At 38.3% G+C, this 27,748-nt stretch overlaps 1 protein-coding gene and 1 pseudogene across 3 annotated transcripts in view; both read right to left on the reverse strand.

Annotated features, from left to right (window-relative positions):
- EHHADH (enoyl-CoA hydratase and 3-hydroxyacyl CoA dehydrogenase) overlaps window positions 1-27,748 on the reverse strand; it is a 48,580-nt gene that overhangs the window by 5,850 nt on the left and 14,982 nt on the right. For all 3 annotated transcript variants that reach the window (XM_036850274.1, XM_036850277.1, XM_036850276.1), the window contains 2 exons: window positions 19,571-19,675; window positions 6,635-6,976 (listed from right to left, as the gene is read on the reverse strand). In XM_036850274.1, coding sequence (XP_036706169.1) covers window positions 6,635-6,976; window positions 19,571-19,675 — 447 coding nt within the window. The remainder of the gene's footprint in view (window positions 1-6,634; window positions 6,977-19,570; window positions 19,676-27,748) is intronic.
- Window positions 711-19,318, reverse strand: LOC118894256 (annotated as a pseudogene).

The following is a 27,748-nucleotide window of genomic DNA, read 5'->3' on the forward strand; positions in this document are numbered from 1 at the left end:
AGGTCAGAAGTAACCCACAATGAACCGAGAACCATAGACTATTAACTATTCTTGAAAGCATAAAAACCAACTATAATCCTTAGATATGTTCCTTAAATTATCATCAGGTATTATTAATAGTGACCTCTAGTGAACACCTGTAATCATTACACCACAAGTCAAAGTCTCTGTGACTGCTTTCAGTATCATATTCAACTGAGAATGCAAGACAAAACTGGCCAACAGGACTTGTTAATTTCAGAAATACAGTAACTAAACTTTTTAATAGCCACAATTTAAATGTAGAATGTAAGGTTTTAACGATTTCTATCTTCCATATTTTTAACAAGCCATAAAATTGTGCTAGGGTTTCTGGTTAAAGTGATTGCAAATTTGGACCCTAAGGTTAAATCCCGGAGGTTAATTCTATATCAGGTCTGTATTAGCCACATTGTAGCTATAATCCACTATCCTTTTTACAGAAACCCTTCCAATTTAAGACTCTGCAAGTTGTATACTGCCAAAAATGCCCATGTAGATTTATAAGAGCAGTGTAATATTGATGTACCATATTACTTCCATGAATTCTTAGCTATCTTGCCTTGCTTGATCCTAACAAAAGTTTTAAGCTATGAAATGCCGAAAGACGAAAAGCCCAAAGCCCGAGCTCCCAGTAAATCAATAGGCAGTCTTAAAAGTGCCTTCTGTAACAAGACTCATACCGAACTCCACTGACACCAATTCTCCCCCCTGTGACACCCAGGACTCTCCTCCCTTGATATGTGCATGAAAGGTGAAGAAGGACCACTGGAAATAATTTGTTTAGGATCTGTATCTTATAAAACATCCTTATAGATTAATACAATGACATCTTTCATATTAAAGAAACTCAGTACAGCATAATCCAAAACTATCTTTAAATAGCACATTTAAGGAAACTAAGCCAAAAGACTGTTGCATTATGATTTAATCTAATTGCACAAAAATTTGAAATTACAACTCCTCTAGATTTCTAAGAAGAAGGTTATGCATGCCTCCATATTCAATTCTGCACTGTTACATTTGAACCATATAGTGAATTTCACATCATGATGGATCAATTTAGAATTTCCATGCAACACCTCAAATTATATAAAATGGAAGCAATTTTTAAAGCTTTGTGGAACATTTTCATGCTAAAGTTTTTTTGTTGTTTTTTTACCAGCAACTTTGGATTACAATGTATCAGGTGGCTATACTTTAAAATGATGGTCACTGAATATCATGGACTTTGAACTGGCTTCTACTCCTAAAAATGTATCATCACTTAAGTAGACAACCAAAAATTCCCTTCACTTCAAAAGCCTCAAACTGTGTTTCTTACAAAATAAGATTTGTGTAACCAACTGCCTTCTATGGGACAAGAACTATGGTAATAGTGGGTTCAACTATTACACAATTATGTTAATATTTTATTATCAAAAGCACTTTACAAGAAAATGTAAGTATGGCTTCCAATAGGAATGTTATACCTGGACTTGATTGGTACCAAGCTCAGATTTTAGTTTTGCAAGGAAAAACAGGCTTTCAGGTTAAACAACAATTTGTAACCAAAACTTTAATCCCAAGGGTTCTTACAAAACATATTACAAATGACAGCATGAAAAAAAAAATCTTGCACAGTAACTCAAAGTTCAGCTCTACAATGTACCCTTAAACTAGCAGGACATTGGTATATTGAATAGTCTCAAATTTCCACATAATATTACAAAGAGCTATGTATTCATATACAGCAATCACAGAAGGAACTTATGACCTAAAGCAAAGGTAAACTAACTTTCTTGAAACTTCTTAGATTCTAAACCCACCGGACAACCTCTTGTCCGGGGTGAAGACTAGTGGAATTTTTAACCCTCTAATTTAGTTTAAGGGTGCAGCTTTAATTTTTACCTGCTGGCTTGTGTTCACAGCAGCTTTTAAAGACTGCTTGCTTAACTACAGCTGCATATCCCAGCTACAGAAAGTCTTTTCAATTTTTGCCAGTTTTGTTTCCATAATATTAAACATCACACTTCAGCTGGACGGGAGTTAGAGGTTTGTTATCAGTCTATGCAAGACTAAAAATTCAAAGCAAATTCAATTTTGCATAAGGGAACATTGTAAAGTAACAATTCTTGACATTACATACCTCATATGATCCATTTCAAACCATAGAGAATTACACCTTTATGTGTCACTGTTCCAAGAGACAAACAAATGTGAACAGCTAAAACATTTAAAAAATGCACCAAACTTATGAAGTCTCAAACAAAACTTGAATTTTCTGTACATACTCCTGTCAAATGAAATTATTTCCTGTACACCACTCCTCTTGCAAACTGGTCTTCTATTTCCTTTCATTTGACCTAGATCGGCTATGAGACCTAGAGAAAGATCGGGACAGCTTGTGATTTCTCTCCTGGGACAGTGATCTCTCTCTTCTCCTATAACTAGAAAGGGACCTGCTCTGGCTGACGGAGAAGGCTCTCCATCTTGGAGATGTGTGGGAGGTGGAGGACTCCTCCTCTGATAATCATCTCGAGGGCGACGACCCCAAGAAGGAGGCGGTCACGATTTCGACTTCTCTTTTCACCATTTGACAGGTCCACTCTTACTCGGCAGCCACATAGTGTTCTCTCATCTAGTTCTTGGACAGCATCGGCTGCATCTCGGGATCTTCAAATTCAACAAAAGCAAAGCCGGGAGGGTTTCTAGCAACCCACACACTTTGGAGTGGTCCATAATAGCCAAAAGCTCGTTCTAATTCAGCCTTGTTACCATTGTTTCCAAGATTCCCTACATAAACTTTACAGTCCAACGGACAGGAATCACGATGCATTTCGAGATCTCGGGTTAGAAACGCGAAGGCTCAAATCCACACACCCTCGGTTGGGTCTTCTTGGTCCCCTCCTGCCTGGCACTGCAGATGCTCTCGCACACCCGTCGTCCACGAAATGGCTCTGTGGCTGTTTTTGTCCTCAATAGCAGAGTTGAGTAGTTGCAACAGAGACCATATGGCCCCAAAAGTCTACAACATTTACTATCTGCAACTTTACAGAAAAAGTTTGCTGACCCTTATCCAGGAGGATGGCAGAGCCACTCCTTGGAAAGAACCTTGTTCTAGAATTACTGTGGAGTGAGGAGGAAAATGATCTTTATTGTGCTAAGCCACTGAGATTGTTATTTGTTACAGCAGCAGGTTACCTGTTACCTAACCAACCCACTGTGGATGTTTTGTGAAAGACATGTATATATAACACTTCTACACTTCACAATGACTAGCTTTGGGGATTTTTTTTTTTTTCAATTGAAGTTTAGTTGATTTACAATATTATATTAGTTTTAGATGTATAACATAGTGATTCAAAATTTTTATAGATTATACTGGATTTAAAGTTATTATAAAATATTGGCTATATTACCTGTGCTGTACAATATATCCTTGTAGCTTATTTATTTTATACATAGTAATTCGTGCCTCTTAATCCCCTGTGGCAATTGGTTTTGCATATAGAATGATATCAATAATAAGAAATCACTGATTTAGTTTCTCTGGAATATATTTAATTTTTAAATTGTATTAAATTATTTAATATAATATATATATATTAAATTATTTAAAACATTTAGGTTTCCAAATTTACTAAGCATCTGCATTTCACTCAGTAACAAGAAGGCTGGATAGCTCTCACTGCTGTAGCAGCTTGTATCCTAAACTTTGGCCTGGGTAAATAGGAGGTAGAGTTGGGGGTTCAAAACCCTGGCCTCCTAGCTTTCAGTCCCAAGCTGAAAATTCCTACTGTGTAGAGATTATAAACTCACAGGGACAATAAGGACTAATGAGAAGTTTATGTGAAAGTGCTTTGTAAAGTATAATGTCATGCAGGTGATATCTCAGAACTGAACACAGCGGGGAAGGAAGGCCACCTGGTGAAGATGGAGTAGAGCTCCTCAGCGCTCACCTCTCAGAGCAGGTCTGCTGAAGGACCTCTGGGGCTCCAAACAACTCATAATCCAAACCACAAAGTGGGCCAGACTAATGTTTTTTAGAAGTGTCTTAGCTATAATTTTAGATCTTCTTCAGTTCTATAAACTGATACTTTTCATTTAATCACTGAAACAAAATATACATGAAAACAATATCTATTTCTTTCAAAAAGTTCTTAGCTACTAACTTCTCTTTTCACAACCTTGTGGTCTCAAAGTTCTCAAGAACGAAGGGCTGAAAGACCAAACTTTTCACTGTTGGTAATTGTGTTTTCATAGGTATATATTGCATTTACACTGAATTTAGTTTCTTAATTTTTCCTCATTGAACACACACAGACAGGGACCAGGAGTCCTGCTCCTGTACCAAATCGCTGCCTTTAACTGCCATGGAATTAAATCTAGTCAAGAACCTCTTCTACTCAGAGAAGTAAATAAAGGATAAGGGATGCTTTGACTACTGGTTCTGCAGTGTTTGGTCAACTGCAGTCTTCTCCCCTTCTGACAGCCCTGAGAGTCCAGGTGAGGTGGGAGAATGTGAACTTGCAGTTTGCGCCGGCCTGATCTGAGAACATAGGCTCATGGAAGTGCAAAGTTGGGCTCATCAGGGCTGGGGTTTTGCCAGGGGGCATAATGAAAGGATGAGTCGTGGCATTTGAGGACATTGGTAAGAGAGTAGCTGAAGTGATGACTGGAAATGAAAACTGAATAGAGAAGAAAGTAAAGATAGGAGGAGCTGATCAAGTAACACATGTACTAGTTAGAATAACCGAGAAAGGGATGTGGGAAAATACAAGGTTGTGGTGAAAAAGTGAGATTTCACATTTCAGAGGTGGAGAAATGTTCAGGGTAAAGACAAGACCTACGGTGAAGCCATAAGTGTGGGTCACGGAAGTGAAGTGAGGTGAGTGTCACTGGATCTGAGGAGGTGAAGGAACCCAGAAGCAACAGGGCTGGGTTATTCAGGGCTGAATTATTCACACAGAGGATGAAGACAACCAGATGGCAGCAGGATTTGGGCCACCGAGGATAACTGTGAGCCAGGTACTAAAATGAGGGCAAAGCAGGGGAGCACTGACAGTAATGAGGAGGGATAAAGTGATACGACTGGATGGCAGGACCACAGAGGAGAGTGTCCTGAAAGGGGTAGTAGTCTGAGAGGGGAACTGGGAAGTGACAGTGAGGTCCATGGAGTGTGGGAGAAGCAACAGCATTCTCTTGACAGGGCTGCAGGAGAAGCAGGTGCCCAGGGTAAGCCAGGTTTCAGGCAGGAGACAGAGGGGAGCCATTAGTAAACCAGATGAGGCTGTGGGCGTGTTCCAGAGGACACAGGGTGCAGCGGGAGGCTGTGTCACAAAGACGAAGTGCAGAGCGGGATGTGGATAAACATGAAGAAGGGGGAAATGACCAACTCTCTCACTTTATTTTTATCCACGTTGTCTTCTACACAGTTTAAATGCTTTTTCAAATATTTTTCAGAACAATGTGGGGTATACTTAAAAAAAAAAACCTTAAACTTTTAAACATTCCATGCTAGACACAAACCTGATGTATTTTTAAAAAGCTCATAATAAGGAAATAGGGAAATTCTCAAATGATGGTTGACAAACACAATACTGATAAACTTAAAACTTTTACTATTATTTTGCATTAATTATTCTTGGCTTGAAGGAATACAAGGAAGAAGAAACAGGTAAATACATAACTAGAAACAAATATTGGTGTTGCTGAAAGAGTATAAAAAAGGGATACTCATAGTTCTTTGTCACACTATTTATCCATCTCCTTAAAAAATCGCAAGTGAACAGAGTCAGTGCTAGAGGACCACAGTGTATTTGCATTAAAGACACATTATTTTATTCCCAAACTTGACTGAAACCACAACAGACTAAGAAGATGTAGAGAGGGTTCTTCCCCTCCAAGCTGGGTTGGTGTTAGAGAGCTGGGTGAGGGTTAAGAAAGTTGATGCTTTTAGTAAACTTTGGACCTCCTCCCCCAGAAGACTGTATACAAGCTAATACATATAACATTTCACTTACTATTTCAGGAGGTTTGGAATCTACCCAAGACCATTCTTGGGCCAAGACTAAGAGAAAGTGAAGTTTAGGAAAGTGGCCTGAAGAAGGCAATCAGAGAGCTAGCTTCTGAGGAAAGAAGACATTTTGTTTGAGAAATTTTCTAGGGGAAAAAAGTAGAGAAGCCACTATTTCAGGGTTCAGATGAATTTGAGGATAGTGGTTTTGAACCAGGAGAAGTGAATGGATGCAAGGACCAGAAAGATATAGCCTTCATTCCAAATCCCTAGCTATAGGAGTGACAGAACACACTTTGAAATGTGCAACATATAATAATCATTGTTGGGAAATCCAGGAATGAGAGACATGGAAGAGGTAGAAATGAGTTAAAAAATGCCCAGAGTCTGGAATCAGACAGATCTACATTAGACGACTTGGGTTTCATTAGCTCGCTGTTAAGGTTAGTGTTTCTAGGCCTCACACATAAAGTAAAGATAGTTCATGGGCTGGGGTGAAAATCAAGTTAGCTAAAACAAGTGATATGTTTAGCAAAGAGCCTGGCACCTGGTGGCCCTAAGCAAATGGTAGTACTTTACATGTGCAGATCTGGGGAGTGACATTACCCATGTTCTTACCGAGAATGCCAACAGAGGAGATGGGCCGTGCCAGTGCTGTTTTCCAGGATGCTCCAGAGGGAGTGGACCACTTATGTGTGGTCCTCTCCGCCAAGAAAGAATATTGCAGGGCTCTAGCCTGCCCTGATCTCTGAAGGTACACATACAGCTCCTTCTCCTTCTTGATGCCCACCTCATAGGGATACTGGACAGCGGCCTGGACTGCACGGATGGAAGTCTCCTGAGAAAGGCACCCAGGGTGCTGCTTCCGCATCTTCAGAAGGGCTTCACTGAAAATGGTGTCCATGTTGGACAAGCTCTGGATTGGCTTGTTGTAGATTCTACGGGATTCTAGAGATTGATCTGAAAGAAATAAGAAAGAAAATTTGGAAATGTTACCTATACCAAGGGAATATGTGTATATAATGATAATAATAACCTGTTCAAATTCAAAATATGAAATTAAATACTATTCATCAAGATATTTAATGTAACACTAATACCAAAATCTCTGACATCTTTGCAACTTAGTCCCATTAGATAGAATTTAATAGATTCAAAGCAATTTCAAGTTACTTAATTGAGGCATAAAAGTTACATTTTCTTTTTACTTCAAGGCCAAGATAATATTGTGATAGATTAATTATATTAATCTGCCAGTGAGCTTAAGGAAAATCATTCTGAGTTAATAATATTTTAGGTTCAAAATAATTTTAACTCCATTCTTAACAGTAACAAAAACTTTAAAATACCTAGAAAAGGAGACAGTGTAATATCGGCACAAGGATAGACATACAAATCAATGGAGAGAATTGAGAGTTCAGAAATAAATCCTTATAATCATCGCCAACTGATTTTCAACACAGGTACCAAAACAATTTAATGAGAGAAAGGACATGCTGAGGACAACTGGATATCCACATGAAACAAACAAACAAACTTAGATCCTTACCTAGCACCATATATAAAAATTAATTCAAAATGGATCATAAATCTAAATTGAAGAGCTAAAACTATAAAAATTTCTAAAAAAAAGAGAAAAATCTTTATGACCTTTGGTTAGGCAAAGTATTCTTAGCACAATCCATGAAAGAAAAAAATCAGTAAGTTGGACTTCATCAAAATTAAAGACTTTTGTACTTCAGAGAACACCATTAAGAAAATGAAATGATAAACCATAGACTGGGAGAAAATATTTGCATGGTAAGCAAAATAACACCCTCCCCAAATGTCTACTTCCTAATCCCCAGAACCTATAAATATATTACCTTATATGGCAAAGAGACTCTACAGATGTGATTAAGGTTAAAGACCTTGAAATGTAAAGGTTACCATGTATTATCCAGGTGGGCCCAATCTAATTACATGAATGCTTAAAAGAGGAGAGCCTTTCCCAGCTGGAGTGAGAGAGGAAGAGTCAGAGAGATGCAACACAGGAAGGACTGGCTCCATGGACGACAATCTGGCTTTGAACATGGTGGAAGGGGGCCAAGAGCCAAGGAATGCAGTGACCTCTAGAAGCTAGGAATGGCCATCAGTTTACAACCAGCAAAAACATGGAGACCTTGGTCCTACAACACAAGTACTGAATTCTGCCAACAACCCGAGTGAGCAGTAAACAGATTCTCCCTTAGAGCCTCCAGAAAGGAGTGCAGCTGCTGACACCTGGGTTTAGTCCAGTGAGACCCCTACCAGACTTCTGACATATAGATCACTAAGTAATACATTTGTGTTGTTAAAACTGCTGAGCTTGTGGTAATTTGTTATCAAGCGGTAGAAAATGAATACAATTTGCATACAGAATATCTAATTAAGTATTTGTATCCAGAGTATATAAAGACCTCTTATGACTCAATAATAAGAAGGCAAACAACTCAATTTTAAAATGGGTAAAAACTTGAGTGGATATTTCACCAAAGAGCATATACAAACAGCTAATAAGCAGTGAAAAAATGTTCAGCATCATTAGTCATTAGGGAAATGTAAATTAAAACCACAATGAATGTGGTAGGCAGCCTCTAAGTAATGGGATGTCTTTTCTGAGATTAAATGACAAAAAGACTCTTGCTCTCTCACTTGCTCGCTCTGAGGGAAACAAGCTACCATGGGTGAGCTGCCCTCCAGTGAAGCCCATGAGGCAAAGAACTGAAGGAGGCTTTCAGCCAACAGCCAGTGAGGAACTGAGGCCTTCAGTTCAACAGACCAAGAGGAACTGAATTCCACTAACAGCCACTTGAGTGAGCTTGGAAGCAGATCGTTCCCCAGTCAAGCCTCCAGGTGGATACAATGCCCCCTGCAATACCTTGAATGTAGTCTTTTGTGAAACCCTAAACCAGAGGGCCTAGTTAACCACACCCAGATTCCACAGAAACTGTAAGATAGTAATTGTTTGATTTTAAGCAAATAAATTTTGGGAAAATTTGTTATGCAACTATAGATAACCAACACAGACCCACTAGAAGGACTATCATCAAAAAGACATAACACAAAATGTTGGCGGTGATGTGGAGTACCTGGAACCCTTGTACATTGCTTGTGAGAATGTAAAACAGTACATTCACTTTGAAAAACATTTTGGCAGTTTCTTAAAAAGATAAACATAAACTTACTGTTCGACCCAGGAATTTCACTCCTAGGAATCTACCCAAGAGAAATGAAAACATATAAAACTTTTATGTGAATACTCACTGTAGCATTATTCATAGTAGCTCAAAACTGAAAACAATGTGAATATCCAGCTGATGAATGGATAAAGAAAATGTGGTATAGCCATACAATGAAATACTATTCAGCAATAAAAAGGATCAAACTGGACTTACCTGGTGGTGCAGTGGTAAAGAATCCACCTGCCAATGCAGGGGACACAGGTTCCAGCCCTGGTCCAGGAAGATCCCACATGCCGCGGAGCAACTAAGCCCATGCGCCACAACTAATGAGCTTGCGCTCTAGAGCCCGAGAGCCACAACTACTGAGCCCACGTGCCACAACTTCTGAAGCCCACGTGCCACAACTACTGAAGCCCGCGTGCCTAGAGCCCATGCTCTGCAACAAGAGAAACCACTGCAATGAGAAGCCCGAGCACCGCAACGAAGAGTCATCCCCGCTCACTGCAACTAGCGAAAGACTGCGCGCAGCAACGAAGACCCAACGCAGCCAAAACTAAATTAATTAATTAATTAATTTTTTAAAAAGGGACTTCCCTGGTGGCACAGTGGTTAAGAATCCACCTGCCGATGCAGGGGACACGGGTTCGAGCCCTCATCCAGGAAGATACCACAACTACTGAAGCCCGGGTGCCTAGAGCCCGTGCTCCGCAACAAGAGAAGCCGCCGCAATGAGAAGCCCGCGCACCACAACAAACAGCAGCCGGCACTCGCCGCAACGAAGACCCAACGCAGCCAGGAAAAAAAAAAAAGGATCAAACTAATGATACATGCTACGACGCAAATGGACCTTAAAAACATTATGCACGCTGAAAGAAGCCAGATGCAAAAGATTACATATTGATGTGATGTAATTTATTTTAAATGTCCAGAAGAGGCAAATCTATAGAGACAGAAAGATCAGCTGTTGCCTAGGGCTGGGGGTGGGAGTGGGGGTAAGCTGCAAAAGGGCAGAGGGAACTTTTGGGGTTAGTGGAGAAGTCCTAAAACTCATTTATGGGGATGGTTGCACAACTCTTAACTCAAAGGCAAATTATGCCTCATTAAGGCTGTTAAAAAATATCTAGCAATGAATTTATTAAGAAAGGTACAAGACCTTTAAGAAGGTCTATATAACATTTTATTGAAGAACATAAAATAATACCTTAATAAAGAATGACCCCATGTCCCTGAATATAAATATTTAATAGCATAAAATAAACATTTTCCATATATTATATATGAATTTCTAATCAGAATCCTTGTGGTCCTATTTTTTTAAATAACTCAAAAGAATGATTTTAAAGTTTACATAAAAGTATAAATGTTTAACAAATTTATACTTTTAACAAAACTGTTTTCTAAAATAGTATTCCAGAAACTGTTTTCTAAAAAGTGCTACTATCTCTTAAAAAATAAAGCAATATATCAAAAATGTACACCTTAGTTAATTACACCAGAAACCTACCAGAGCTTACAAAGCAGTTTCACTATAAAAAGACAGATGAATGTGAGCCAGTTTGGCATTGGTATGTTACTATGTGTCCAAGGGAGAGTAAGGTTTGGATATAATCATGTGCACAAGAAAGAACTGTATCTGTGAGGCATTGTATAATCTCAACCTTTTTTTTTTTAACCTAGGAGGCAAGAACATTTCCTTAATGCTTGATTACTAAGTAGAATTGAAAAGAATGGATTTTTAAATTAATGCTTTCCCATATGACATAAGAATAAGATTCAGGAAAGGAGGCAAGATGGTGAGTAGCAGCATGTGGTCCCTGTTAACCCTGCTATTGTTGGAAAAACATGAACTCTACCCAACAGGCTACCAATTACTTGCTCAGTTATCCAATGAGTTACCCAATCCTCAATTTATGGGAAAGCAAGCTCAGTGCAGAAGGATGAAGACCTTTCCAGGGCCTACAGCTGATTTAATTCCCTGGTGGCTCAAAAGAGAGACAAGAACAGACAGTGGGGAGAGGACAGTGGGGAGAGGACAAGTGGAAGAGGAAAGGAGGCAGAGCTGGCAGTGTTGGGGCATCTGACAACAGGTGGCTGGTGCAGTCTTTCCTGGGACAGAGCATAGATGGGTTTGGGATATCTTAGAGCTGGATCTCTGTCCTTGTGACACTACCACCAGCCCCACCATGACAGGGGCTGATTCTCAACATCATAGCACACATCAGAGTTATTTGAGGAGTTTAAAAAGTTTGGATGCCCATGCCCCACTGTGAACTCAGTTAAGAATCTTTAAGGGTGGGGCCTGGGCATGAGTAATTTTTAAAAATTCAATAGTTGATTTTGAGGTATTGCCTCTGGGAGGTCCAAGAGCAGAGCATATGTCAGCCACTGTATCAAGGACAGCTGTAGCTCCTGGCAACTCTAACCTGGGCCAGAGGTTGAAAAGAGATGAGAAAGAAAAAAAGGAAGAAAGTGGTCCAGTGGTTAAGACTTCGCCTTCCAATGCAGGGGGTGCGGGTTCGATCCCTGGTTGGGGAGCGAAGATCCCACGTGCCTTGCGGCCAAAAAACCAAAACATAAAACAGAAGCAATATTGTAACAAATTCAATAAAGACTTTTAAAATAATGGTCCATATCAAAAGAATCTTTAAAAAAAAAAAAAGGAAGAAGAAAAAAACTTAATGGTGTGCAGTAATTTTAGCCAATTGGCATATTCCTAGTATTCTGGGGATACTCAGAACCTCTGAGACTACAGATGTGCATTTTGGGAGCCCCCCAGAGCACTTGTCCCGACCAGCCTAGGGCCAAACAAAGCACATCCACTGGAGAGTGTTGGATCAGGGCACAACCATTAGAAGGTTTTTCCCTGTCAATTTCCTATTCCTTTTGTTCTGTGGCTGTAACTGAAGGATGCTATTATCTTAAAACTTCATTTTATTACTACAAAATATATTCAGAATTTCCACTTTGGGTCTACAGGTATGGTGTTTTCAAAGTGTATTTCTTATACAGCTGGTAGTTTTAGAGTCTTGGTAGTTTTAAAGTCACTCAGCTGTAACTACATAATAAGAGAGGCAAGTGTGAGCAGGTCAGCACCAGCATTAGCTGCCAGGAACATGGGAAAGTGAAGAACTAATTAATGATTCAAATATGCTTATAATTGAATTCTTTCCCTGACCCATTCACATTTTTTCTTAATTCTTTGAAGTTTTCCAAGGCAGAAGTTTGTGGGTTTTTTTGTTTTTTGTTTTTTAATTTTTATTTATTTATGGCTGTGTTGGGTTTTCGTTTCTGTGCGAGGGCTTTCTCTAGTTGTGGCAAGTGGGGGCCACTCTTCATCGCGGTGCGCGGGCCTCTCACTATTGCGGTCTCTCTCGCTGCGGAGCACAGGCTCCAGACGCGCAGGCTCAGCAATTGTGGCTCACGGGCCCAGTTGCTCTGTGGCATGTGGGATCTTCCCAGACCAGGGCTTGAACCCGTGTCCCCTGCATTGGCAGGCAGATTCTCAACCACTGCACCACCAGGGAAGCCCAAGGCAGAAGTTTTAATTAAAAAAATAAGGGACTCACATGCCCAAAGGAAGAAAAGGAGGTGATTATTTTCCCTCTTTCCTTTCTAGTAAACTAACAGGAAGAGATTTTCTCTACCTAGGCTAAAGAGAGACACAATGTGCAGTTTACAGAAATGGTTTCCTAAGACATAAAGGACTCTCTTTTCTCTAACTCTCATAAACAATAAGCTCTCTCTCTCATAGAAGGGCTGCAAAGGACAAAAAGAACAACTGCATTTTTCCAGGCTTGAGGGGAGTCCCTAAAGAACTGGGGTACATAAAAAAGAAGCCCAGTTTAGACGTGTGCTCAGGCTTCCTAGGTATGGCAGTGTCACTCTGCTCTTGTGAAACATGTTTATATAAATGTTCACAGACAGTAAAAATAAATTACAAAGTGCAAAAGATAAAATGAAGAGAAAGACAGATGAAACCACTAAGATTTTTTTTTAAGCCACAAAATCTAAACAGATCAAGGTCTTTGGGCAGAATAAGAATCGCTAAAAATGGCTAACACAGCCCAGTGCAGTCATAGTAACAGGACCAGAGTTCATTACAGGGACAAAAACAGAGCACTGGGTTCCTGGGTTGAGGCTCCCACTTGGATGTCCCCTGTGCCCATCTTTGACTAACAGTACACATTTTCAGCTTCATGCCAGAATCATGCACGTGGGAACAGGGAGTTCTTACTCAGTTTGGGAACAAGCAGGCTGCTGGCCAAATGCAAATAAATAGCGTTTTACAGGACCCTCCCCTCCCCAGTTTAGCCAAAGCAATCTGGTTTGGCCAAGTGATTTTGAATTGCTCTGCTAAATCCATTGCACTGCAGTAGTCTAAGAGGCTTCATGTAACAAAAGCATTAAGATACATGAAGCTAATTAACCTCCACAGTCAACTCTCCAGGATGCATGTTAAGTTTGTAGAGAAATTTGCAGCTACTTCCCAAATCACATTTTTAGATATATATGTTAACCTCCTATAATCCCCTCCCACCCATAACTGGCTCCAAAACTGCTGATTGCAACATTGACCATTGGAAATTTCCTTCCTTCTCAACTTCTATATTGGATGTGGAAACTAAATAAGTGTTCTTAATCTTTTCCTTTTGTTAGTTTTTTAAGTCAACATTTCAGCAGTGGGGGTGGTGGTAGTGATGGGGAGTGAGAAAAGGCTGAATTAATGGAATATTTTTACAAATGGAAAAAGAGAACTCAAAACTTTTACATGTACTTTTAAAATTGAGATATAAATCACATCAATAAAAGTCACCATTTTAAAGTTTGTTAATTCAGGAGTTTTTAGTATAATCACAAGGTGTGCAACCATACATGTATGTTTTTTAACCATGCAGAATTGATTTACTAATATCTTTAAGACAGCAAGTAGTGTTTGCATGTAAAAAGTCAAAACTAGGAAAAGTTATCTCCATTCTCACCCTCGTTCTCTGTACATCAGTGGTTCTCAAAGTGTGGTCCCCAGAATACAGCATCAACATCGCCTAGGAACTTCTTAGAAATGCAAATTGGGCCCCATCCCAGATGTACTGATTCAGAAAGTAATGAGTGGGGTCCTATAATCTATGTTTTAACAGACCCTCCAAGTGATTCTGATGCACAGTGACGTTTGAGAACCATTCCTCTATATCAAGACAATTGCACTAGCTTCACATAACTATAAATTTGTAAATGCACATATATTTAACATCAATATATTTTAATAAAAATATTTTATATTATATTTATACATTCATATTTATAATATATTTATAATAAATATCTGTACTATTTATATCATATATTTATAATAAATATCTGTACTATTTATGTCATATATTTATAATAAATATCTATTATAAAACATAAATATACATTTTTATAATAGATTTTTGTGAAGCCTGTCCTTCAAATCAATCCATCAATTTTGTTCTGCCAAATAACCACAGTCTAATAGCTATATTTAAAAGCAAACAAAGGAAAAAAAGAAAGGAAAAACACAAGACCTCAAATGAAAATGAAATGCAAAATAAGTAAGCCTAGCTAAACTACACATTCTGTAAGATGCCCTATTTCTCTACCTTGTATCTCTAGCGTTTATCTATTACAGAGCAGCACCAAGAAATCATAGGATTCTAAACAGTGGAACTCATTTTTTTTTTTAAGTAGAAGTACCAGAGTTTTCCTTGGGATTCTAAACCCTAAACCTCAAAAGAGACACAGTAGAGCTGCCCAGGTTGTAGCAAGACAAAAAACTGGAGCCCATAGGGTCTCAGAACACGGTTTGAAACCAACTCATTTTGTTGAAACTTTTCCTTTCATTGATGAAGAAAATAAAGCCCCCAAAGCTGATTTGTTAGGGTCCATATAGCTATAGGTTAAAATTATAATCCAGGCCTCCTGACATCCAATCCTAAACCTATTTCTCTACTAGACTGTACCCCTTCCACACTGGCCAGGCATCCCTTTTTCCTTTGGGTAAATTTAATGACTCAGATAATACAAAAAGATAAACATTAGAAAAACAAACAAACAAAGGTCTTCACTACCTACCATCCAAATACAACCACTGTTAAAAATCTGTTATATCTCCTTGTAGTTTTTTTTTTGTATGTAAATATGCATATGAACACACACACACATTTGTGCAACTTCCTATCTGGTTGTTTTTTCTACTTAATATTACATGTAAGCATTTTTCCAAGCTCTTCAATTTCCTTTAAAAATGGAAGTTTTAATGGCTGAATGGGGTTGCTTCACTGAGATCTATCATCTTTTATGCAATTAATCTCTTAGAATTAGATATTTGAGTTGTTTCCAACATTTTATAATGATAAATAAAGCTTCAGTGAGTATCACTGTATACAAATATTTGTGTACTTCTGTGATTATTTCTCTGTGATAAACGCCTGAGAATAGAAATAATAAGTCAAAACGTAAGAATAAGCTTCAATACATGATTGCCCAATTGCCGTCTAGACAGGCAGGATATACTACAAGCTGTTTAATAAGTGCTTATTTAAATTCAATCTGAGCATATTATTTTTTCTATCTTCGCTGATTTGCTTGGCAAAAATTAGTGTCTTTCAAATCATAAATGGTTTTATATTAATCACCAAGTTTAAAAAGCATTTAAGAATTAAGCATATACTTACTATATGATCCAGCAATACTACTTTTAGGTATTTACTCAGGAGAAAGGGAAATATAATGTCTGCAAACACTTGTGTACACCCAAAGTGAAAACAACCTAAATGTTCATCAACTGATAAATGAATAAACATATTGTGGTATATCCATACTATGGATTATTATTCAGTAACAAAAAAAGAATAAAAATTAATACATGAAAGAACATCATGAACGTCAAAAACATGCTAAGTGAGAGAAGCCAGACACAAAAGACTACATGTTATATGAAATTCTAAAAAACAAAACTATAGTAACGGAAAACAGGCCAGTGGTTGTCTGCGGCCAAGCGCAGGGGAGGGAATCTACTGGAAAGAGGCATGACAATACTATTTAGGGTGATAGAACTATATCTTGATTGTGGCAGTGGTTATACAACTGCAAATGATTACAGAAATTCATCGACCTCTTCATTTAAAATGGGTGAATTTTATTGTGTGTAAATTATACCTCAAGCTGGAAAAATCAAAACAAAAGCAAAAATCATTTAAGAAATTCTGGGGGAAAAACAACTTATTTTCATTTTTGTGTATTTTCTTTACATTTTTGTCTGTCACAGACCTACTAGAGAATGGACTTGAGGATGTGGGGAGGGGGGAGGGTAAGCTGGGACAAAGTGAGAGAGTGGCATGGACATAGATACACTACCAAACATAAAATAGATAGCTAGTGGGAAGCAGCTGCATAGCACAGGGAGATCAGCTCAGTGCTTTGTGACCACCTAGAGGGGTGGGATAGGGAAGGTGGGAGGGAGGGAGACGCAAGAGGGAAGAGATATGGGGACATATGTATATGTATAACTGATTCACTTTGTTATAAACCAGAAACTAACACACCATTGTAAAGCAATTATACTCCAATAAAGATGTTTAAAAAACAACAACAAAAAGTTTTTGTCTGTATTCATAATATTCTATGTAGCTATAAGTATAGACTATATGTAAATTTGTATTTAGACATTTTTATATCACAATTTTACATTTCTACAACGTTTTCATGATTATAATTTAAAATAGTTATACATAATTGTCCAAAGCCCAGAACCATTCTCCTATTGTTAACAGGTAAATTACCAAATTTTAAAGCAAATGATTCCTCCTCAATATTTGGATGCCACCAAGTGGACAAACTGTAATATTACTGAGATTGAGTAGACCATTTTATAAATTTTTTAAAATAACAATTTAGTGTTTAAAATTTTAATGTAAAATTAATTTTTAAAACTAAATAAATTTTAGTAATTAAAACAGATCATTTTATAAATGTACCAGACCATGATGCTCATCTATCTCTTGAAGTAACTTAACTCTCAAATCTGAATCTCTGGAAATCAGTCAAAGAAAAGAACTTCTGTCAAAATCAGGGCCTTTACAAACTAAAACTACAGGTGTAAATGATAGACATGGGTCTCTCTTAAGCCCCAAACCAAAAACCATTTAGGGACCTACAAATGCAAATAGCCTTTGCTGTAGGCCAAATGACTTCCAACAAAACAATAAGTGCTTCCAGGAGGCACAATGAAACCAGTGATGAAACTGTGGTGAAGATTATCTGGAAAGCAGAGAAAGACAGCAGGAAACTCATTCCCTTTTGGGCAAAGCCTTGCTAACTCTCTTTAGAGTCACCAGTATTTTCTCCTTACAGTTCCTGGCCTTTCCAGTTCAAGCTTTTGCTATTGAAATGAAACAGTAACTGGTTAGAGCCACAAAAAGAAAGATTATTTCAGGGAAGTGTTTGGTCCCTGCCAGGGTGGACAAAAGAATGACTTTTTCAAAAGAAGCCTTTGAATGACACCTAGCCATTACCTACCACCAACCGAGGGAGATGAACACTCTGCCTAGAGCCCAACATTCCTCCCAATTATTTTTTCTGATGCTCTTTAACCCTCTCCATCCTGCTGCCAACCTCCATAAACTGAAAAGAAACATTTTTTTAAAAAAAGAAAGAAAAAGAAATCTAGGAATGCCACTCCAAAGAACTCTTAAAGGAATGTCATGAATCCATAAAGTTAGAAACCAGTGAGAGAGAGAAAACATAGCTCACTGAGACAGAACCATGGCTTCATTGTGGTAAATTATAGAGCCTGTCTTCTAATGGCTGAAATGTGTGTTTGCTTGGTTTTTCTTAAATTTTAGTTATGTTTCTTAATAGAAGATACACTCATTCAGTAAAAATTCAAAAGGTACAGAAGAATAAAAAGGGACATCTGCTTTTAACTGCTTCTGCTGGCTGGTCAGCCCCATTCCCAGAGGCAACCATCAATCCTCTCTTGTGAATCATTACAGAAGTATCCTGTACAGAGACAGTTACATATATACACTCTCCCTATATAAACATTCAATCCCATCCCCCCTTTCTTGTTACACAAATGTTGAACCACTGTACACAATGATGCTTTTTTCATTTAACCATACAATACATCATGGCATTCATACCACATCAATACATAGAGTTTCTCATTCATTTTAAAACTGTATTTGCAAATGAAGCAACAGACAAAGGATTAATCTCCAAAATATACAAATAGGTCATGGAGCTCAATATCAAAAAAATGACCCGATTAAAAAATGGGCAGAAGACCTAAATAGACATTTCACTAAAGAAGACATGCAGATGGCCAAGAGGCACATGAAAAGATGCTCAACATCACTAATTATTAGAGAAATGTAAATCAAAACTACAGTGAGGTATCACCTCACACCAGTCAGAATGGCCATCATCAAAAAATCTACAAACAATAAATGCTGGAGAGGGTGTGGAGAAAAGGGAACCCTTTTGCACTGTTGGTGGGAATGTAAATTGATACAGCCACTGTATCAACCTCCAGTATGGCGGTTCCTTAAAAAACTAAAAATAGAACTACCATATGACCCAGCAATCCCACTCCTGGACATATACCCTGAGGAAACCATAATTCAAAAGGACACATGTAACCCAATGTTCATTGCAGCACTATTTACAATAGCCAGGACATGGAAACAACCTAAATGTCCAACGACAGATGAATGGATAAAGAAGATGTGGTACAATGGAATATTACTCAGCCATAAAAAGGAACAAAACTGGATCATTTGTAGAGATGTGGAGTCTTGTCATACAGAGTGAAGTAAGCCAGAAAGAGAAAAACAAATACCGTATACTAACGCATATATGTGGAATCTAGAAAAATGGTACAGATGAACCTATTTGCAGGGCAGGAGTAGAGACGTAGATGTAGAGAATGGACATGTGGACACAGAGAGGGAAGGAGAGGGTGGGACGTATTGGGAGATTAGGATTGACATATATACACTACCATGCATAAAATAGATAGCTAGTGGGAACATGCTATAAAGCACAGGAAGCTCAGCTAGGTGCTCTGTGATGACCTAGATGGGTGGTGGGTGGGGGGGGGGAGGGCAGGGAGGGAGGTTCAAGAGGGAGGAGCTATAAGTATACATATAGCTGATTCACTTCATTGTACAGCAGAAACTAACACAACATTGCAAAGCAATTATACTCCAATAAAAAAAAAACTGTATCATATTCTATTTGGATGTACCATAAAATATTTAAGGAGTTCCTTATTAAGATGGACATTTAACTTGTTTCCAATTTGTGCTAGTTTTATTATTATCTTCTTTACCTGAAACTCTCTGGGCAAATTTGATTGCTTCTTCAACCGGATCTGAGTTCACAATTTTATCTAGAATACCCAGCTTAAGAGCTTCATTTGCCGAAATATGTCTTCCTAAAAGAAAACAAAATAAAACAAATCAAAGAACAATGTGAGATTAAACCAAAAGCATTACTCTCTCTAGTAGGAAAATTCACTTGTCCTGGGTATAAACATCTGTTACTAAATAAACAAGCACCACGCTGACTGTTACAGTGGAAAGATTACTGCAGAGGTAATCAGAAAATTTGGATTCAAGTTCCAGCTCTACCTTGCACTATTTGTGTGAACTGTACTAGGACCACAATTTCTTCGTTGGTAAATGGCAATAATTATGCTTACCTTGGTAATTCTGAGTATTAAGTGAAAATAATACATTTTCCTTCTATTCTATAAATCTCTATTAGAAGCACTTTATGAACTATAAGTCTCTATATAATAATGAGGATTGATTGTTTGATAATAATAGAGATAAAATATAACAGAGGTAGTAGCAGCACAGCAATAACAGTACTATCTATTCTTATACTAGCATACACCAAGGGCTGCCATTGATTACGAACTGAGTCCTCAAACACAAATATAGTTGGATAGACAGGGGAAAAGAATTATTAAGTTGATATCACATAAGTTATAATCAAAATTTCACAGGAAAAGTGGGGTGGACCTCTGCCATTTTTTGGCTACCCAGCATCTCGACCCTCCCTTAGTTTGTGGAATTGCTAACGCGTGAGCTTTGGAGCTAAAAAGGAAGTTAAAAAGGAAACAGGGATGATCAGACAATTGTTCCTTCAGACCTGGCACTAGGGTGTGTCCCATGATCCCAAGCTTGGCAAACTGGGTGCTCAATTGAGGGTTTTTAGCTGGAGTGAGTAACACTAAGGAACAGCAGCAGTGTAAATCTCACTTCACAGGTGGTGACATCTAGTGTCTGGTGGTGGTGGTGCCAGGGGCATCTACCATCCACTAGTGACACTGGCAGCCTCTGGTATAGACTGGAAGCTCTAGGAGGTTACAGAAGTTTGATGAGGGTTTGCATTACTCCCACGTTCTCCAGCAGGCATAAATACGTAATTTGATCTGCACACTCTGAAGCAGGAGGTTAAGGGATATAAGCTTCCCTCACCACAGGGTCAGGAGAGAGACAGTGACACACTGCTTGCTTGTTTACCAGCACCATCTGGGCTTCTGAAGAGCAATCACCAAGTCAGTCTTGCTGGCAACAACTCCATGGTCTTTGCTGCTCTTACAGAGTGTTGGTGGATGCCATCTCTGAGACAAACCCTCCATTCCCAGTTCTTATTAGTGCTTCGGAGAGCTATCAATGGCTTTTCTTGATCAGATAGACAATTCAATGATTTTGGGCAGGGGTCACTCTGTAACAGCAATATTTGGGCAGTTTTCTGGAAATGCCTTTGAAAACAGGCTTCCAGATGTCCGCCTGGGGTGAGGAGGGCAGTGGGGGGTGGGCACGTGGCTTCAAGAGTGAAGTCTCCTCTGTACAAAATCACTTGAGTGAGGGGTGAGTGAATCAGACTCTCTAGGTTAAGGGGCCCAAAGGGACATGGAATGGAATATGAAAACCTGGGTACTAAAAGGATCTTTGGGGCAACTGAGCAGGGGAAAGGTGAGATGTCCACAGGATGAACTGAAAATTCCTTTAGCTGTAATGTTTTCTTCTGACCTGGATTTCACAAAAGTTGGAAGGACCACTACTGTTCTTACGGAGTCAATGAGATTTCAGGTACTTTTATTCTGTTTCAAGGACCTGAAGACACAGCTCTGTATATCCAACCCAAATCCTCATGCTGAGATTTAAACTTGTTCTTTCTTGTTCTGCTCTGAGTGTAGACAATAACCACTGTCCAATCTAATAAAAGCCCTGCCTAGATCTACTATAAAGAGACTGGGGCAACTGAAGTTGAAACTTCTCCAAGCCAGGTAATCTCAATTTTTTCCAATTTTCTTTGTGGCTTCTTTTCCAAGCTTTAGAAAAAAATTTCTACATGGAACTCTTTCCAGATGACATTTTAAAGTCCCCCTAAAATTGTACAGACTACTTAAAAAGATAGGTGCCCAACAAAGATGTTAAAAAATAAAATAAAGTAAAATAAAAAGATAGGTGTATGATTCTAATGTTAGCTTTCTTCTAATTCACTGTGATCTTCTCTATGCAAATCAAAATCTATCATATTCTTACTATTTTTACCTCTTCTCTTCATCATGTTAAAAATAGTGATATTTCTATAAGCAGCAGTGCTTTGAAAAAGGCAAATCCTAGTTCACTTTATTTCTTTTTGTCAAAGAAGCCAGATTCCTTCCTGATTTCCTCCAAGATATTCTTGCCTTTCAGGCTTAATACTGAAAGCAGGAACACACAATTCCTCAATATTCCTCCACATGCTTTAATTTCTATGAACCTTAGAATTTACAGACTCATTTCACACTATTATGATTTCCCCCTATATTTTATGCTGCTTTGCTTCCTTTCTATTTTGTCTTTTGCAGAATGAACCCTCTCATGTGCTTTGAATTTCTGTAGTATGTTGGGTTGATTGTAAGCATCCTCTTATGAATTCTGCATTAGGTACTTAAAATAGTTCACATTCTTAAAAGTGTACTTATCATACCACTGTAAATTAAAGCAATTTCTAATCTAATTTACTGAAGACAAGAAATTTAGTTTTTAACTCCCTTTTCATGCTCTAAAGAATTTATAACGTCTCCCCATTTAAAGGGGGAAAAATCCATTTTAGACTTTAGTCTAAATTATATATTAGTAACTGTATAAATTTTACACTAGTAATTATATATTAGTAATAATATAGACTCATTATTTTCTAATTTAGACCATGTGTGCACAGTTTTGTATTGTGGTTTCTGTGTCAAACAATAAGTGTATTGGGGCTTCCCTGGTGGTACAGTGGTTAAGAATCTGCCTGCCAATGCAGCGAACAAGGGTTCGAGCCCTGGTCCGGGAAGATCCCACATGCCACAGAGCAACTAAGCCCCTGCACCGCAACTACTGAGCCTGTGCTCTAGAGCCCGCGAGCCACAACTACTGAGCCTCTGAGCCACAACTACTGAGCCTGCGTGCCTAGAGCCTGTGCTCTGCAACAAGAGAAGCCATCGCAATGAGAAACCCGCATACCACAACTAAGAGTAGCCCCCGCTTGCTGCAACTAGAGAAAATCCCGCACACAGCAACGAAGACCCAATGCAGCCAAAAATAAATAAAATAAATAAATTTATTTAAAAAAATAAGTGTATTGATTAGCAGTTCTCAAATTTTTTAGTCGTGGGACCCCTTTGCACTCTTAAAAATTATGGAATACTCCAAAGAGCTTTTGTTTATATGGGTTATTTCTATTAATATTTACTATATTAGAAATTATAACTGAGAACTTTAAAAATGTATCTTTACTAAATCACTTTAAAATAACCATGATAAACCTATTACACATTAACATAAATAAATTTTTAGGCAAAATAACTCTATTTTCAAAATTTTAAAAATTTAGTGAGAAGAGTGTTGTTTTATATTTTTGCAAATTTCTTTAATGTCTGGCTTAATAGAAGACAGCTGGATTCTCATTCCTGCTTCTGCATTCAATCTGTTTTGATACCACATGGCATACAATAACCTCTGGAAAATTCCACTGTATATTTGTGAGCCAATGAGAGTGGAAAAGGCAAGCAATGTCTTATTATTATGAAAATAGTTCTGACTTCATGGAACCCTCCCGCCCCCCCATACACAATGGTCTTAGGTACACCTAGGAGTTCCTGGGCCGCACTTCAAGAACTCCTGATTTAGACCACATTTAAGACTATATAGCATCTTAGTATACAAATGTTCCATACGTTGAGAATTTATTTGTGGCTGGAGTGATTTTAGTTGTTTCAAGAGTAACCTTTTGTTGTGTTTTGTTTTTATCCTTTGGAAGCTTGCAGGAGTCTATTTCCTGGAAATTTAAAATCTTTATCAAAATACAAGGCATTGACATCTCGTCAGTTTTTCCAGGAAAATGAGGTGCTTACTAAAATACAATCTCTGATTCTTTTATGTATCTGAAGAGATTCTTCTATTTTTTCCTTTGGTTATTGCTTCTCCCCTTTTCGCTTTGTGCTCTGGGAGCTTTTATTATTCATAGCAGAGGCCTCTATTATAGACCTCTCATGTCTGCTGCCTTCATTTACATTTTCTGTATCTTTTTTAGAAATTCTTCTGAATTCTATAAACGTGTCTCTACCCTCTATGTTGCTGATTCAGTAGTCTGTTCTATTGCATCTTTTTTTTATTGCTTCAAAAGTTATTTTGGCTAATGTTTTGATTTTAAACAGGGTGTTCTTATTTAATAAATAAAATATTTTCTTTTCTAATTTAGAATATTGTGAGTTTTCTAAGATTTTTGTTGCCTTTAATCTGTTTCAACAGACTCACATTTATGTTTCATTTTTCTAATGACACAGAATATTTTCATAGGTTTTTTTTTTTTTGGTCTGTTTGTCTTACTCATGAAATAATATTTGCTGATATTTATTATTGCTGACTGGGAGCCCTGGGTATTAAAACTCACCCTTAACATCTTGTTCGAATATAGAGAAAACCCACATGGACCTAACTAAATCTGAAAGACTGGCAGGATAAAGACGCCATTCGCAACTTCTTCCCCAGTACCCTGGGTGGCAAGAGGTACCTCATCAAAGACTAGAGTCTGAGGGCATCCCTGTCCTGGGAAAGATCATAAAGTAACTATGGGGCTGAGAAAAAGCTCTATGAGAATAGAGAAGAGGCTTTCTGTGCTGTTCAGTGAAAAAGAAAGACAGGACCTAGAAAATAACAGCAGAAGGAACATCAGGGCACTGTCGTTTTCATCACTTGGACAGAGAACGTCAGGGAATGTACTGCATCGTGCCCAAGTGTGTGTTTTGTGGTTACTGCTAAAGATTCAGTTGTTTTCAGGTGGCATTTTAAGGGAATCGTGGAGAAGCAGTGGTTGTTGTAATTGTTCCACTTTCCAGAATTATCTCTCTTATGGTTTTCAGAAGATCAGAAAAGGTTAGCTATCTATTAATTTAATCTAAATTTATTTACTTATTAATTTCCTATGGGGGCAGTGCCTATAGAGCTGGTATTTTTCTTCATTAACATCAGCAGGGAATCTTCAACTTTCAGTAACAATTTTTTAGCATCCCTTCTTAGAAAAAAAAATGTTTTCCAGAAGCAAGGGTCTTAATATCATCATTATTAATGGCTACTGTATTAGTTTCCTATACAGATTACCACAAGCATTGCATCTTAAAACAGCACACATTTATTATCTTAGTTTAGGAGTCAGAAATCTAAAATAGATCAGCAGAATTGTGCTCCTTCTGGAGGCTCTGAGAGAGAATCTGTTCCTGGGCTTTTCTAGCCTCTAGAGGCTGCCTACATTTCTTCTCTTCCTCCATCTTCAAAGCCAGCTGTGTATCATCTTCTCTCCCTCCTGCCTTCCTCTTCTAAGGACGCTTGTGATAAATTGGGCCTACCTAGACAATCTAGAATAATCTCCCATCTTGAGATCCTTAATTTAATCACAACTGCAAGGTCCCTTTCGAATGTAAGGTAATATATTCACAGGTTCTAGGGATTAGGACGTGGACATCTTGGAGAGAGGCATTATTATGCCTACCACAGTTACCATTTATAAAATGTCTCCTCTGTGACATAAGCAAGTCATGTAATTTCATTATGCCTTACACAACTATGTGGTTGTTTTGCTGATGAGAAAATGAAGACTGAGAGAAGTTCAGACAATCTCCCTTCTAAATTTCAGGCCAGTCTATCCAACTGTCTACCTGACACCTCAAGTTGGATGTCAAACCTTAACATGTCCCAAACTAAGCTCTTGTGATTCCTCCCTACAACCTGCTGTACCAGCAGAATTCCCCTTTTCTCAGTAATGGCGCCATCCTTCCAGCTGCTCAGGCCATTAGAATCATCATTTTCTCTCCCCTTTCCCTCACCTCTCACATTTGATCTGTCACAAAATCCTGTTGGCTCAAAATATTTCCAGAATTTGACCATGTCTCACCATTTACATTGTTACCACTCAGGTCTAACCTCCCGTCATGGCTCCCTTGGATTATTAAAGCAGGCTTCTAATCAGTCTTCCTATTTCTGGCCTTACCTCCAATTAATATATTTTCAGTAGCCAGAGTGATCTTTTAAAAAACATAAGTGACAGCATGTTTGTTAGTCTTCTGCTCAAAACACTCTAATGCCTTTCTACCTCATTCAGAAGAAAAGCCAAAGTTCTCTCTATTATCTTCAAGGCCCTACCTGATGTGACTTCACCCCCTACTACTCTTCCCCTTACTCACCTTACTCTAGCTTCATTGACCTTCTTGCTGTTCTTGGAAATTTCCAAGTATGCCCCTACCTCACGGCTTGGTATTTGCTATTTTCTCCACGTGGAATATCTTCCTCCAGATATTGGCATAACAAGCTTCCTCCATCCTTCAGGTATTCACTCACGTTCATTTTGTAGGAAAGCCTTTCCCAACTATCCTACCTAAAATATTACCCAACCCCCAGCCCTATCATTTTACATTTCCCCTTTCTGCTTTATGTTTTCTCCTTAGCACTGATCTCCATCTAACCTACCATGTATACTACTTACATAATAGGTAGGCATGGAGCTTAAGAAGAGTATACAGTGTGGTAGCTGGTCTCCAAAGTGACCTGCCATGTGTTTGACCTGTAGGTATTCAAGTTCCCCTCCCAAGTTGGATGGGGAAGACTTGTATATTCAATAGAATAGTTCAGAAAAGATGGCATGTGACTCCAAAGCTAGGTCATAAAAGACATTGCAGTCTTTGCCTTGCTCTCTCTTGGATCACTCACTCTAGAGGAAGCCAGCTTCCATGCTGTGAGGATATGCAGGCAGCTCTAGGGAGAGGTCCACGTGCAGAGGAAATGAAGCCTCCTGCCAACAGTCAGCAGCAGCCATCCATGTGAGTGCGCCACCTTGGAAGTAGATCCTCCAGCCCCAGTCAAGTTTTCAGATGACTATGGCCACAGTCAGTATCTTGACTGCAACTTCATGAAAAACCTTGAGCTAGAACCCAACTAAGCTGTTCCCAAATTCCTGACCCACAGAAACAAGGGAAGAAAAACACTGCCAATCAAACCACAACTCACAATGAATGTAAGAGGCATCCTGATTTCAAAGATGTGGAAAACACTGTGCATTTTTGAATTGATGAAATATGATAATGATAATTATTGTTATTGTTGTTGTTTTCTGTATATGTTCTCCATAAGGGCAGGAGTTTTTGTAGGTTTGATTTACCTCTATAGGCCCTCTGCCTACAACAGGGCCCAGCACATGAGAAAAAATTAAACAGCTGCTGCATGAGTGAATAAAAATTAATTTGTACAAGGCATATTGTTTATATGTGGTACAGCTGGGATTCAAGCTCAGGTCTTTGATTCTAAAGATTGTGCTCTTTTTATAGTCCATTCTTTGGGATATAGTCTACTGCCAAGATCCTCATCTTATTTTTACTCAATCCTCCTCTTTCACTAAAGTCAGATATGGGAATAATAACATATAGCTAACACTTTTCACCATGCCTAGGACTGTTCTAAGCACATTGCATGCATTAAGGTATCTAATCTTCACCACACCACCATATGGTAGGTGCTATTGTCATAAACATTTATGAGGAAACTAAGGCACAGAGAGGTAAAGTGTCTGACCCAAGGTCTCATTAGTTCTACCTGTTTGGAGTAAATAGTTATGTATGTTCTTTCTTCCAACCTCACTTCGACTGGCAATAGCTTTCTATGTCTTATCATATTTGGTAAATTCAGGGTCTCTAGATGATTTCTAGTGTTGCATTGTTCACATTCCCTATTGAAAGAGAAAACTTCTATTTGAAGCTAATATCTTAACACCTGGGAAATGAAAAATGCGGTCATTTCCAAACTAAAACTTGAAATCTTTCCTTGGAAATTCTGGTTTTAATTCTTGTTTATATTATAATTTCTAAATTAGATCTGAATATAATGAACCCTATGTGAAACCAGTGTCTATGAGTAGACACTTAAATGTGATTAGGGCTTTGTATACACTTTCATTTAGAAGGCACTCACATTTG

Source organism: Balaenoptera musculus, chromosome 4 (assembly GCF_009873245.2).
Source record: "Balaenoptera musculus isolate JJ_BM4_2016_0621 chromosome 4, mBalMus1.pri.v3, whole genome shotgun sequence".
Classification (NCBI taxonomy): domain Eukaryota; kingdom Metazoa; phylum Chordata; class Mammalia; order Artiodactyla; family Balaenopteridae; genus Balaenoptera; species Balaenoptera musculus.